Source organism: Micromys minutus (assembly GCF_963924665.1).
Source record: "Micromys minutus genome assembly, chromosome: X".
Classification (NCBI taxonomy): Eukaryota; Metazoa; Chordata; class Mammalia; order Rodentia; family Muridae; genus Micromys; species Micromys minutus.
Window position 1 is genome coordinate 112,306,280 of NC_137970.1, and position 13,705 is coordinate 112,319,984.

Consider the following 13,705-nt stretch of genomic DNA (forward strand, 5'->3'; position numbering starts at 1 on the left):
GCTCTTGAAGCTTTCACGTGATTTACTATCTTACACGGAAGTGGTCAGACTGGAAAGTAGTGCTGGGGGAATCTGCCCGAGGTAATTCTGGACTGACCTTGCACCTGGGAGGAACGTATGTCTGTTATTTGGCCTTGATGCTCTGCCCTCCTCTCCCCTGGTTATTGCACAGTCTAGCTGCTTGACAATCCTTTTTCTGTAAGAGAAGGCTATATTGGGCTTGCTTGTTTTTCAGGAAGCAACCCTGTGGCTCCTTGTTGGCTCCAATGAGGCCCTGTATTTATGGTAGCAAACTGTCTAGCCTTAAGAACAGGGACAACGTAGTCAAAGTACATTATGCACCTGTATGAAACTGTCCTCAAACTCATTTGTGTTAATTTAGAGAGAGAGAGGGAGAGGGAGGGGGAGAGAGAGAGAGAGAGAGTAGAGAGAGAGAGACAGAGAGAGAGACAGAGAGAGAGACAGAGAGAGAGAGAGAGAGAGAGAGAGAGAGAGAGAGAGAGAAAGAAAGAAAGAAAGAAAGAAAGAAAGAAAGAAAGAAAGAAAGAAAGAAAGAAAGAAAGAAATGCCATTTAACCAAACTGTAATTGAGCTACTTGGTGAAAAAAGGACCAATGACATTTTTCATTTGGTTGACAGCTATCACCACCTGTGTCATTCACTGAAAATGGAAGAAATGAAGAAGACTGGTGTCCGGATGACCAAAAGCAGGCAAAAACCAATAAAGACAGAGTGGAGCGCCCGCTGTGTCCTTTTCACCTACTTCCAAGGGGACATCAACAGTGTGGTGGATGAGCACTTCTCCCGAGCTCTGAGTAACCTCAAGAGGCCCCAAGAATGGAGTTCCTCAAACCACAGTGAAAATGTGATCCTCAAGAATGGTGAGCGTGTTGGGAAGGGGGACGTTTTTGCTGAAAGACCAGTTCTTTGAGCTATCCTAGGTTCTTGTGTATGTGTGTGTCTAAAGGCAAGTCACACTACCTACTGAGAAACCACAGCACTTCCTAGGCAGTTAAGGTAAAATGGACGCTTCTTAGTCAAATGAGCCCACCTATGCCCGTGTTTCCATGACTGTCCTAAAGGCTGAATTCGCTGTTCTGCACACAGTAAGAGCTCTACCATCGTCCATTGTGGGCAGTTTATCAGTGGCATTATTGCGATTGTTTTGGGGGAAAGAACACAAAAGGATCTTTAATAAGATAAAGGGTACTCCAGCCTCCTGCCAGCCAATAGTGGATGGTTTGGCAAGCAAGGGCAAAGTGATACAGAGGCCATGGAGGAGTATTGTCACATGCTTCTCCCACCCCTCACAAGGATGGGGTATCCATTGCTCAAGAAAGCTATGTCACAACATGTGATTCAAATGCAAACATTTCTGGGGGAAGCCATGGACACAGAGCAGGAGCCATGGTATGTATGTCTTTCACAGACCTTAGACATATTTACCTTCATGGATCCCTTCATCCACAAAATTGCAATTTATAATTGTATAAGAATGAATTTGACACAGACCGGATTCATTTTGTTTTTGTCCGTAGAGTATCAGTTTCATAAAGTCTTTAGGTTTTAAAATAAAAATGTCTGGACTTTTAAAAGTATTCCAGGATGCTAGACATTGTGGCCTCCGTGCCCGATGCCATTGGGCAGCCTGAGTCCCTTTTACGTTCTTGACCTGTGTGTGTAGATCAGGGGCTAAATGTTTTCAGGTGTTCACTATGTCTGAGGTCACATACAGTGGCTTGCTTCAGAAGAGGATGTATGGACCCTAAATGGGGGAGATGTATGCAAAATAGATGTGTGAAGCCTCTGTCTGTAGGCAAGGACATCTATTTGCAGATTCCATCATCCTGACTTTTTTCTTCAGAAGTAGATCTGTGTGTACCCGATGCGCTGACCTTAGCAGAATTTACCTCTTTCCTAGAAGTCAATTTTCTGGGTAACGGATGTGATTTTCAGAATCTTGTGGATTAGAATGATGTGGAAGAGCATCCAGCAGTGGATATTCAGTCCGGTGATGTTTCCCAACTACTTCCCACAGTTCCTGGCTCATGAAAGTCAATCAGTAAAGCGCTGCTTGAGTGAATGGAACGAAGTTGGAACAGAGCATAATAACACACACTGGACATGCTGCCGAGAAAATGGTGGGGTTGTTGTTCGGTTGGTAGAGTAGTTGTCTAGCATGCCTGGAGCCTTGGATTTGCAATCTAGCACCATATAAACCGGGTGTGGTGTCACATGCTTATAATCTTAGCCTGAGGAACATGGAGGCAGGAAGACAGGAGTTTAAAGTCATCCTCACCCATATAAAGAGTTCAAGGCCAGCCTAGGAATACATGAGATCTTGTCTCAAAAAGAAAAAAAAAAAAGAGCCTTAGTTTGGTACAGGATTCTGATCCAAGGGCCTACTTCTGATATAGTCTTCTTATTGACAGAGACCCAAGGCAGTATAATGTGGTGGCATCACATAGCAAGGGACCAGGAAGTGGTGTATATTATCTCACTTCTCTCCTTCTTGCCATAGAGCCACATGCAAAACCAATTTTGATATCCTTATCAAATCCCTAATCATACCCCAAAGAGCCGTCTTGTAATCACAAGAGACTAACTCCATTTCGACCCTCTTAGTACCTCACAAGAGAGATCACCATCCAATGGGAGTTTCAGAAGAGACGGGGCACATTGACTCCTTAGATAAGGTCACCAGTGAGAAGGAGGCCTTTTGGATGTGTAACCTTAGCAGTTAGCCTGGTGACTACTCCCTCTCTCAGTGAAGTCACTTCATCTGCCGGTACCTGTTTCCTCAATGCTAGAATTGACAATTATCGAACTATATGATGTTGTGGAGCAGTCAGTGGGATAATGGATAGTGTGGCACAATGCCACATTTGTAGGGTGGTGTCAAACAAGTCTAGCATGGGGTTCTGAGTGGATATTATGCACATGATGGCCTGCATTTAAAACATTAAGGTCAGAGAGCACCAGCCCCCCCATGTGCATTTATGTTGTATGCAAGCTTTGCTGTGTGGCTGTTCTAATGTTTTCTGGGCCTTGTGGCCTCATCTTGCGTTGTCTAAGGAGATGCTGTCTACTAGAGGAGCTTGAGCATAGCCTTGGTTCTTGAGCAAACCAGTTTCCCCGGGCCAAAGAGAGATGGGGGGGTTCTTCTCCACTTAGCTTCATGGATATTACATATTCCTTGGGACGATTTTACAACCCTCCTACACATTTTCTCATTTGGTGTTGGGCTAAGCAAACACTTCGTCAGCTGACTGAGCAACTGAAGGGAAGATTGTCTCTCTCAAGGTCTTTCTTATCACAGGCGTCTGGTTTCTACTAAGCTTGGTTGCCTCAAGGGAGGGCCCCATGAAAGAAATCCAGGGCAGTAGATGTTCTCATTGGTGGTATTATATGACACACCACCAGCCTGAGACATGTTAGGAATCCATGAAGCAACCTTTCATTACTGAATGCTGCTTAGCATTCTCTTAACCCCTTCAGACCAACCTCAGGCCGCCCAGCCTCAGCTCAGCCAGGCAGAGAACAAACCTTCATTCACAGGCAGCCATATGAGATTTTCCCACCTTCTAAAGGCGATCTATTAAGCCAATTATGCAAGGGCCAAACACAGAGACCTACATGGAAAAGCCACCAAATATTCTGGCTTCTTTCCCCAAGTCAGGGTTATTACTTTTCAAAATTATATGTATATAGTGTACAGTAATTGTACTTTGGAAAAGAAAATACCCAAAGAGATTTTCAAGTTATCTCATGTTTTAGAAGACATTGGAAGGGCTTCACAGTCAGTGCCTGGGTGAAGCTACAATAGATGTGATGTCTTGAGGCAGGATATTGTCCTGGTGCTCATGGCTTATCTTAACCAGTGTTTTTCCTGTTCTCCTCTTAGCACAAGTCCCAGGTGCACTACCATATACCTGGTAAACATGCCCTAGGGATGTTAGAAGATTAAGGATGCTGACCTGAATCTGCACAGGTTCCTCATAAACAGTTCCAAAGGCTTTCTATCTGTTACTCTTAGTGAGATGGGAAAGAAACATCATGTATTTTTTTATCTTGTGGAGGATATCTATGTGAAATACAGTTCTGCTTCCTGCTTATGGTGGTGCCTTCCTGTTCACTAAGAGAAAGGGACTTGTGCCTATGTATGTCCCTAGCCTCTGTGAGGTACCAGATACCACACCAAAATAATTACCTTCCTGTATTCCTCGAAATGGACCACTATTTAGATATTCTTCAAAGCTAAGCAGGCCGAGTGTAATACACACACCTGAAATCCCAGCACTTGTGAGACTGAGGATGGATGACAGTGAGCTTGAGACCTGTGTGGGCTCTGTGGGAGAAAATCTTTTTAAAGGCAAGCAACCTAAATGCTTGGTGCTTAACCTGAGTGTGTGTGAGTGTGTGTGTGTGAGTATGTGTGTGCATGTATGTAAGAGCCTATGAAAGCCCTTTGCTGGAATATTGTATTGTATCTTTACACTAACACTATTGATTCCTGTGCCCATATTTCTTGTGAGGAAACTGAGATGCGTAGTCTAGACACCTGTCAATTTTACCAAAAAGGTAAGATTCCCTGTATAGTGCTGTCAGCCATCCAACCTAAAGATGCCAACACATGTTTTGCATCAGATCTCTTTCAGTTAGGAAAGTTAACCCTGGCATCTAGCAAACAGAAACTAGGTGCCTTGACTATGGAGAAGGTAGATCTGAGCAGGCCTCCTTGCTGTCCCAGAATAGAAGTGTCTTGCTAAGCTAATCCTCCAATTTTTGGTATGCTTTTGTCAGTAGTTAGTTCAAATATCATGCATTTTTGTTTTGGGGGGTGAATAAAATATGGAGGGACATCAGCCATAGCTAGAGATGTCAAGTCAATATGTTTAGACTAGACGGTGGTGACCAAAAGTGGTTGGACTTTCCTGCTGTGAGGTGTGCATGCTTCTGTGTATGTGGTGTGTGTGTGTGTGTGTGTGTGTGTGTGTGTGTTTCAAAAGGATGTGCCTCACTATATTGGGTGATAATTCTCAAGTTCTAAAGACAATGAAAGAGAAAGAAGAAGGAAGGAGGAAGAGAAGGATGGGGAGAAAAGAAGGAAGAGGGAAAAGAGTCAGAGGAAAATCAATCAATTATATACTCATCTTTACAGCTGTGACTCATATTTTGGATAGCTACAAGTTAAATCATTTTAAAATGTTTTTTAATTTAAAAATAACTTAGTTGGATGTATTAAGGTTTACCTATATTTCCAGCTACTCAAGAAGTTGAGGCAGGAGGATTGTTTGAGACTATTTCGGGGCCAATCTAGAAAAAACAGTGAGACTATTTTAGCAAACTGGATTTCTTTCCTTGAAAATAATATGCTCCTTTTGAAAATTTAGAAGACACAAGTGCACACACTTCAATTTTTTAAAAAAATTGAACAACTTTATTTTAAAAAACAAAAATAAATGTACAGATTTTAAGCATTTTTGCATAAAATTATACAAATACATTTTTGTCAGTACTTGACTTTTTTAAAGGTTTGATAGTGTGCATTAAAATCTTACTACACACTTCAATTTTTACACAGAACTGCTTTGCATATAATAGGTTGTATCTATACTTTATTTGAAAATAGGCAGAATGATACATATTTGTGTCATTATTACATATTCCATGACTTTATTTTATAGTTCAAGAGCATCACTTTTTAGATAGATGATATGTATTAATTTTATAACATCCATATTATTGCTAATTTTCCAATATAGTACTAACATCACTTTAAGCATCCTTGCAGCTAAATTTTTGCTCATATCTTTGATTGTGTCTTTAAACTGTTGGAGATGGAATAACCAGACCTGTAGTTTGGTTACACGCTGAATGTATCTCCAATAAAGTTTCAGTGTGCTGATATGAGAGACAGTGAGATCTTTAAGAGGTGGGTCATTCCTCTTGGAATGGATTAAGGCCATTCTGAGATTCTGTGTTAATTCTCAATTCTCAAGACAGTGAGTTGGCATAGAAATAAGCTAACCCCATACATACTGGGTAGTAGGAAGGAACAATTGGGGGTAAATGAATGAATTAAAGTCATAGGGAGTAACAGACCAAACTCTAGATGGAAGATTCATATTTCTGAGAGGATGATGTTAGAGTCTGTGTGTCTAGAAAGTAGTCCAGATTAGGAGGTCTGATCCAATCACAGAGGCAGGATGTGAATGCTAACTTTACAGTACATGAAAGGCCTTCTAGTTGGTTCTAGGGGTTGCAAAAGTGTGAATGGGTGGGAATTCTGGCATCTCTGGATGTTTTGGGGAGGAGAGAAGAGTGACTACTACTTAAACCTAAATAGTGAGAGGTAAAGAGGAACATTTCTGACTTTCTGGCCACTCCGGATCCTAGGACCAATGAGCCGTAGGAATTCTAGAGGCAGAGTGTAGATGCTTTTAGTTGTAGTATTTGGAGTGGATGCCACTGATGTTCTTACTGAAATAAAAAAATCCCTGAATCCAAGTGTTCAAATGCTCCCCAGCCATTCTTGTCATTTTGGACTTTAGAAAGCATCATCTGGGCTCTCTTGCACATGCACCAAGGGGGAATTAAGAGGGTAAGACAGTGAATGCCACAGCAACCTTGAGACAGTCTAAAGCATGGTTTAAGGTTCCACCCTCTGCCCACAGATGGACATTGCTGCAGGTGTAGTTATCCAAGTAGCTCACCCAGTGCAGGGTCTCTACTCTATGGGCCACAAGCATCCAAGCCTGGTCTGGAAAAAGTGGTCCTTCAGGACACACACAACCATTGAAGTGGTACGACTTCAGGGTACCACGGCTTACCAAGTGACTATATGGAACATTGAGCAATAATATACTACATATCCCTTAACAGGAACAAAACAAAACAGTTAATGGAAATATTCAGAAGCCCCTGTGGTGGTCCTTCCACCTCTCAGATGTCCAGTGCGTACCTGAGGAATATGTATGAGATCTGTAAAGCCAGTCCAGACAAAAGCTGCCCAGTTGTCAAGGGCTAAGATTTGTTTATAATTTGTGCTTAGGACATGCAGTACTTCTATTAAATATGAAGCATGGATACTGATTATATGAAATCAGCTTAATCATTCTGTTCCAGGGCACACAGTGCCCTGAGTTACAAGTAGCTAGAAATATCAACTTTCAAAAGTAACATTCACCCCTAGAAATATATCCCAATAGGTTTCCCTGTCTTCAATTTCTTTTCATTTATTTATTTATTTATTTATTCATTCTTTCATTTATTTATTTATTTTATAAAATATTATTATAGCTCACAAAATTTGTTACATAATAATATATGATGAATACACATTTTTTTCCCTTTTTCTTTCTTCTTTTTTTCAATTTCATTAAAAGAACCTACTATGGCCATTGCTCATTATGAGGGATGTGAGATGTTGAGCTGAATGCCTGTGCCCTGTGTGATCTGGCTTCTTTTACGTTTATTTTCTGCTTTACAGGCAACACTGCCATGGGTAGGGACACCCTAGCAACAGTGCATCAGCCTCTCAGATAGGTTTTCATTTTATACAAAATTCAGTCCAACTGAAAATTCAAGAGAACTGAAAGAGGTGCCTGTGGGAGGAAAGAAAACCATTATCTCAGGCAGACTCGCATGTTAACCAATTCTTCTTTGTCATTTGTCATGGTCCTTCTCCTTGCCCACTTCTCCATTATCCTAGAGAGACGAGACACTCCAGTCTTTAAGCAGCATCTTTTCCTCTGACCTAGCAGAACTCTTTCCTTCCAGCCTCTTGCTTGAGTGAATGCTGAGATCAGGGGAAATATTCATTCATGATCTGAGCTATGGTAGGCATTTGAGATCTCAGAGTCAGCCGACATCCCAGGTACAATTAGAATCGGGACTCAAGGAGATCCCGTCCCCATTAGTCAGTCCACATGAACTTGACAAGCAGAAATGGTGTCACCTGTTGACCCCAACCATTCTGCTCTTGTAGGATAAGGGCCAGGCAACTACTTTCCTACTGAGCATTCATTGCTCCTGCTCCTTTTCCTACTAGCCCACATATACTTAGCTACTATGATCCAGTCTCTTACCATTTTTATGTCTAGGATTAAGTTTCAGTTCCTCAAGTTGTGGAAAAGACCAATATAGGTAAGCACTTGTTTCGTTTTACCATTCTGTGGAGTCCTCCCATTTGCTGTATTTAAAATATCAGTTGTAAAATAAAGCTAAACATTAGCAGCAACTGAACACAAACCAAAGCATAATTACAGAAGATTACTTAAGGGGCCATTGGTTCATGTGGCAGAAAAGCTGTTTACTGAGATGTCAGTAACATGACTAAAATGTAAATGATTGAGCTGCCCACAAGTGGAATATTTGTCACTTCGTTACTGCTGTGTAATAGAACAGTGTACAGCCATTTAAAAGTTCATGTTAGCTGTGTGCTAGTTTCCTCTCAAATAACTTGATACAGTTAAAGACTTCTTTAGTAAAAAGAACTAAAAATCCAACTCATTCCTTAAGCAAAAGGGAATGATCCCGACAGAATAAAACAAATTCTGTATCTCACCCTGAAATGAGATGCCCTTCTGTTTTTGTCTTGTTCTCAATCATGTTGTAACCTTATGTAGCCATTTTGGATTCAGTCAAAATGATGAATACTTATATTTTTTACCTTATTTTTTTTCTTGATTTAAGCTTGTGTATAACTCTTTTGTAAGGAAGTGATGACATTCAAATTACTAACTTGGAAAAGAGCTTGTTTTTGGCAGGATGTTTGTTTTCTTTGTTTCATGAGACAGTGCCTACACTGTAGCCTAGAATTGTCTTAGACTCTTAGACTTGAAATTAAAGCAATCCTCCTGCCTCAGTTTCCTGAGCATGAAATTTAGGCATGTTTCCGTATGCTCAATATTATTCATCATATTTTAATTAAGCAAAATCAGTCTAAAGAATTATATAAACAAATATAGAGGGGAAGTAGCATTTATGGACATTGTGGTTGGTGAAGGTTTTAAATAACATTTCTGTTACTTAAAGTCAAAAATAAACTGTGGGGCTGGTGGGATTGCTCAGTGGGAAAAACCACTTGCTGAGCAGGTCTGGTGACTTCAGCTCAATCCCTGGGACCCATCAGGGAACGAAAGAACTGACTCCTGAAAGTTATTTTTTTGGCCTTTGCTATGGTCATTTTCCTGCCCTTATATACAGTTAAATTATATATATATATATTCGTGCATATATAAAATACACTATACATTAATCAGAAATAATCAATTACTTATATATTTAACATTTGGAAAAATACTTAACATAATATTTAAATCTTTTCCAGATAGCAGCATGCCCCCGAATCAGTGGCATCTCTCTTCTTGGACAAAGCCACAGCCAGTAGCATCTCCTGCAAATGGCACCAGTAGCAGCGGCTTGGATGAATGTGGTCCTAAGGCTATGGATCAGCACTCACTGTCCATGCCCAAGACCCCTTCTGCACATCCTCGAGAGCTGTGGCAATTCTCCTCCATAGGGAGGCCAGACTTCCTGGAGCCTGCCTACTTACGTGTCTGTCCTGACAAGCATCAGGCTCCAGAGGTGTACCCTGGTGGGAGACATGGGTACCTTCGACGTTTACTCCAGCAGGATAGACACCAAAGCCATGTTCTGGAACCTGCTGCTGCCAGGGAGAATTACAGCCATGCCAAGAGAGCTGGAAGCACGGGATCGCCCTTGAATGTGCCTCCCAGCTCAGGCTACTGTAAGGAAATACTGATAGACACTTGCAAGGTTACTGTGGTTGACGGTGACTTGGCATGACATTAGGGACTAAGAATAATTGCTGCCACTCTGGACATAGATAAGGCTGCTTCCAAGGGGCATTATTTTATTTAAAACTTCCATATGTTTTCACTAGGCCACACTCACATACACAGTTTAATGGCTAAAGCTGTATGTGGAGAGAGCTAGACAGGCAGGGTTGACCTAGAAATAATCTCCCCGGTTTGTTGACTTGGCTTTGTCCTAAAAAAAAAAATGATGGGCTTATGCCTAAAATCATAGAGTCTCATTTACCTCCCTTCCACTAAATAATCTATTTGCAAAACAGAGCTCTATGACGTACCTACAGGCCCAAACTTTGTTCTCCAAACAGGTTGACAACTTGCAATGATGCCAGACTCCTGGGCAAAAACAAGGGCAATCTATACCAACCATCTGCTCCACACATTAAAATTCAAAGCAGCTGGAGAGGCAGCCCCATAGCTGACGACACATACAACAGTGTCTGGCTGTCTGTGACACCCTCCTGGACACTGGGCTCCTGCTTGCTTTCCTTTGGGGTTCTGCACCCTGATCACTTCCTGTCCCCCTACTTGCGAGCACACACACACCCTTTAGGCTTGTTCACATTTTCTTCACTCACCCAATAGTTGCTAGATTCAAAATACTCTTTATAGAACAAGAGTCTCTTCTTTGTTTTTGCCATTGTTTATTTGTTTCTTTTAAAGAAGAGATGGAGGAAAATTGAGTGCATTATACTTTCACCAAAATAGCAATGCACTCTTAAACTCTGCCATAAGATTACCCTTCCTTGTGAAGCGACTGATATTATATATAACATGTATAATGTTTGTATATATTACATGTATGTGTATGTATATATATATCACATATACATATGTTTATATTACTCTCTCATGAAAACAAGTCTGTATGGGTGAATTATGTTCTTTCACAACCTTATAAGCAGGCATGTGGTTTCATGCCTAAAGGAAATCACTGGATGTTCTGTTTGCTGTGATTAAGCATACAGCCCACAAAGGACCAATTCAACATAGCCCACAAAGTCTGACACTATGTCCCATGTTGCAAGCAAATTTCCCATTAAAATAGGACTTTATTTCCACAGTTTGATTAGCAATATATAGAGAGAAGTAACCATGCGAATGGAATGCTTAGGAAACCGCTAAAAAGTTATACTTCTGTCTTCTTTTTTAAAAATCTGAAGTTGTGAGGAAAATAAGACCAACTGAATACATATATATATATATATATATATATATATATATATATATATATATATATATATATATATGTGTGTGTGTGTGTGTGTGTGTGTGTGTGTGTGTGTGTGTGCATGCATACACAAAGCATAACCCTACTTCAACAATTGCTTAGAAAACAGATGGCTCAAATCAGCATTTTCCAAACATAACAGGTCTGTACAGTTCCAATTCAATTCAGCAACCCTTTAGTGAGCATCTATTATAAGTGAGGCACATCAAGGCAAAAGGATGCTGCAGGCATTGTGTATTCCCAAGACTGTGACACACATTCATATACAAATGTTTATTATCAAAGTCTCATCTGGAGAAGCACTCCACATTCCCCTACCAATGCTGTTGTCTGATAGTCCAGAATTCACTGAGCAAGCTAGAGTGCCTTCATTAACTCTTCATGGAAGATGGGAGAAGTTTCCAAAGGATGTTTGATGGGCATACTTATGTTTCTCAGAATTTGATTAAAAAATGACATTTTGTGTCCATAAAGTGGGGGGCAGGCAATTTGGGATCCCTGGGGGGGGGTATAGGGCTTCTAACCTAAGCTGGGGCCTCATTGCCACTCATGTTTTTGTCTTCTTTTCTAGACAAGAAGAAAATCTATGGTCGTGGACCTGCCAGTGGCAGTCTTGACAATGAAAGTAGGTCTAGGGTTCAGACTTTCACAGCGTAGCTCTGTGTCTTGAAAATAAATGTGAAGAGTGTGTATTGTAGCAGCTAGACTCTCCAGCAGCTTACAAGAGCCTTGTTTCTACTCTTAGCTTTTCATGGATAGCATTGGTTTGCTCTTAGTTTCAAAGAGTTTACATTCATACTGTATATTTTGCAAAAATTTCTGGAACATGCTCTCATTTTGCCAGAGAAGCAACTCTACTGAATTCTTTCATCTGAGCCCGACTCAGTCAAGGTGACTCGGTAAGATGAATGAATCCATGAGGATTAGCTGTTCCAGATGTTCAGGTTTCAGCCACCGGGGACTGATTCTGCAGTCAGGGAAAATATGTCTGAGGCCCAAGGGCAGGATGCTGGGCTCTCCACTGAATTGGAAATTAGGAGCTTCAAAACGAGTACAGGTTGGGTAGAAATGAAAGAGAGCTTCACAGCCTACATCTGAGGTTCCAATTTCAGCTCTAATACTAGTCTCAGAAACTTGCTCATGGTTTTTGAACCTCCCAGTTCCTTAGTTGCGTCATTTACCAAACAAGCATCAAACAGTGACCACAACATAGGGGTTCTGTGTGAATTGAATAAAATAATGTGTGTAAATGCTTAAAATAATACTTATCTATAGTTGGCCACTGATACAGTACAACGTGGCTCTGGCTCTGGAGTAAAGCTCTGTGGGAGATTGTGTGTGTGTGTGGGGGGGGTGGTTCATGGTATTTAAGTTACATTTATCGCAGGATACAAATTTCAATAAGTTCAAAGATTAAGTAAAGGTCAAAATTAAGTCAAGTTTAAAATTAACTAAAAAGCATAAATAATTGGTAGAATCATGTCCCTTATCTTAAAAATTTTTTCTTTTGCAAATGATACCATAAGGCGGTTTATGGAGTGCCTCATTTAGATTTAAGGATGCAGTTCAAATCAAGGTCATGGAAAATCTGGCTCTAAGTAAGCACTGTAGGGTTTTGTTTTGTGTTTGTTTTTGGAGGTTCCACATATTGCACTTAATGATGGAAAAGAACTGTGACTAAAGCATGGTAAAAAATACAAGTGACATTATTTCCCCTTGTTATGATCCTATCCTAGAACCATAGGCTATGCTTATTATCAATATATCCATTCAATACGAGAAAAGTAAAGCTCAAACAGGCTAAGGTACTGGTGAGCCAGGACTCCAACTTGAGCTCACTTGATTCTAAAACTAGTTCCTTTACTATCACGCTTACACTGTTTTCCAGGAAGCCAGCCTCCAGAGAGAAGAGATAACTGCTTTCATTAGCCTCGGTTGGATGAAGAGAATCTGTATGCGTGTGAGCAGCCTGATCCTGGTTTTCTACCAGAATTTCTAAAGGCATCACTGTCACGTTCTGTCCCTGCTGTGAAGAAATACCAAATCAGGCAGAGTCGCTGCTCTCTTTCACACTGTGCTGGGCTTTTACCAACTATGCCTGATGGCAGGGGTTTTCAAACATAAGCAAATTCCCAGCTTATGGGATAGGGGGATTCTACAGGGGAAACCACGAAAGGGGGTACTATTTGAAATGGAAGTAAAGAAAACAGTTCAATAAAAAGTGTAGGAAAGAGCTGACACCTGCCTACTGTTCATTGTTCCGCCCCATTGTGTCTACTGTTCTGTTCCTTGGATACTATGAGCCCTCTGCATTGCCCTTTGAACCAAGATGGAGCCCCTGGGATTTTATGAGGCTGTTCTGCTTTTCTGACTGAATTGTGTGACCAAGATCAGCCCAAAGTGTTACAGCCTAAATCCGACTACAGTCACCCTCACTCCTTCCTCAGAGAAAGGCCAAGTAAAAACGGTGTGCAAAAGGTTGCCCTTCCCCAAGTAGAAATGGTTGAATCTGCTGACTTCCTCTGTCTCCGATGTCTAGACTCTATAGAGAGAAGCTAAAAAGATCCCATATGGACCTGCCCAATGAAATATGTTGCTTAGGAAAGTCAGTCCAAGAGAACTGATTCAAAGGGTC

At 41.0% G+C, this 13,705-nt stretch overlaps 1 protein-coding gene across 1 annotated transcript in view; it reads left to right on the plus strand.

Annotated features, from left to right (window-relative positions):
- Nucleotides 1-667: 667 nt before the first annotated feature.
- The window catches only part of VGLL1 (vestigial like family member 1), a gene marked incomplete at both ends in the record, with an annotated part of 79,553 nt that continues 66,515 nt past the window's right edge, over nt 668-13,705 (plus strand). The window contains 3 exons of the mRNA XM_080910231.1: nt 668-881; nt 9,335-9,799; nt 11,642-11,695. Coding sequence (XP_080766357.1) covers nt 668-881; nt 9,335-9,799; nt 11,642-11,695 — 733 coding nt within the window. The remainder of the gene's footprint in view (nt 882-9,334; nt 9,800-11,641; nt 11,696-13,705) is intronic.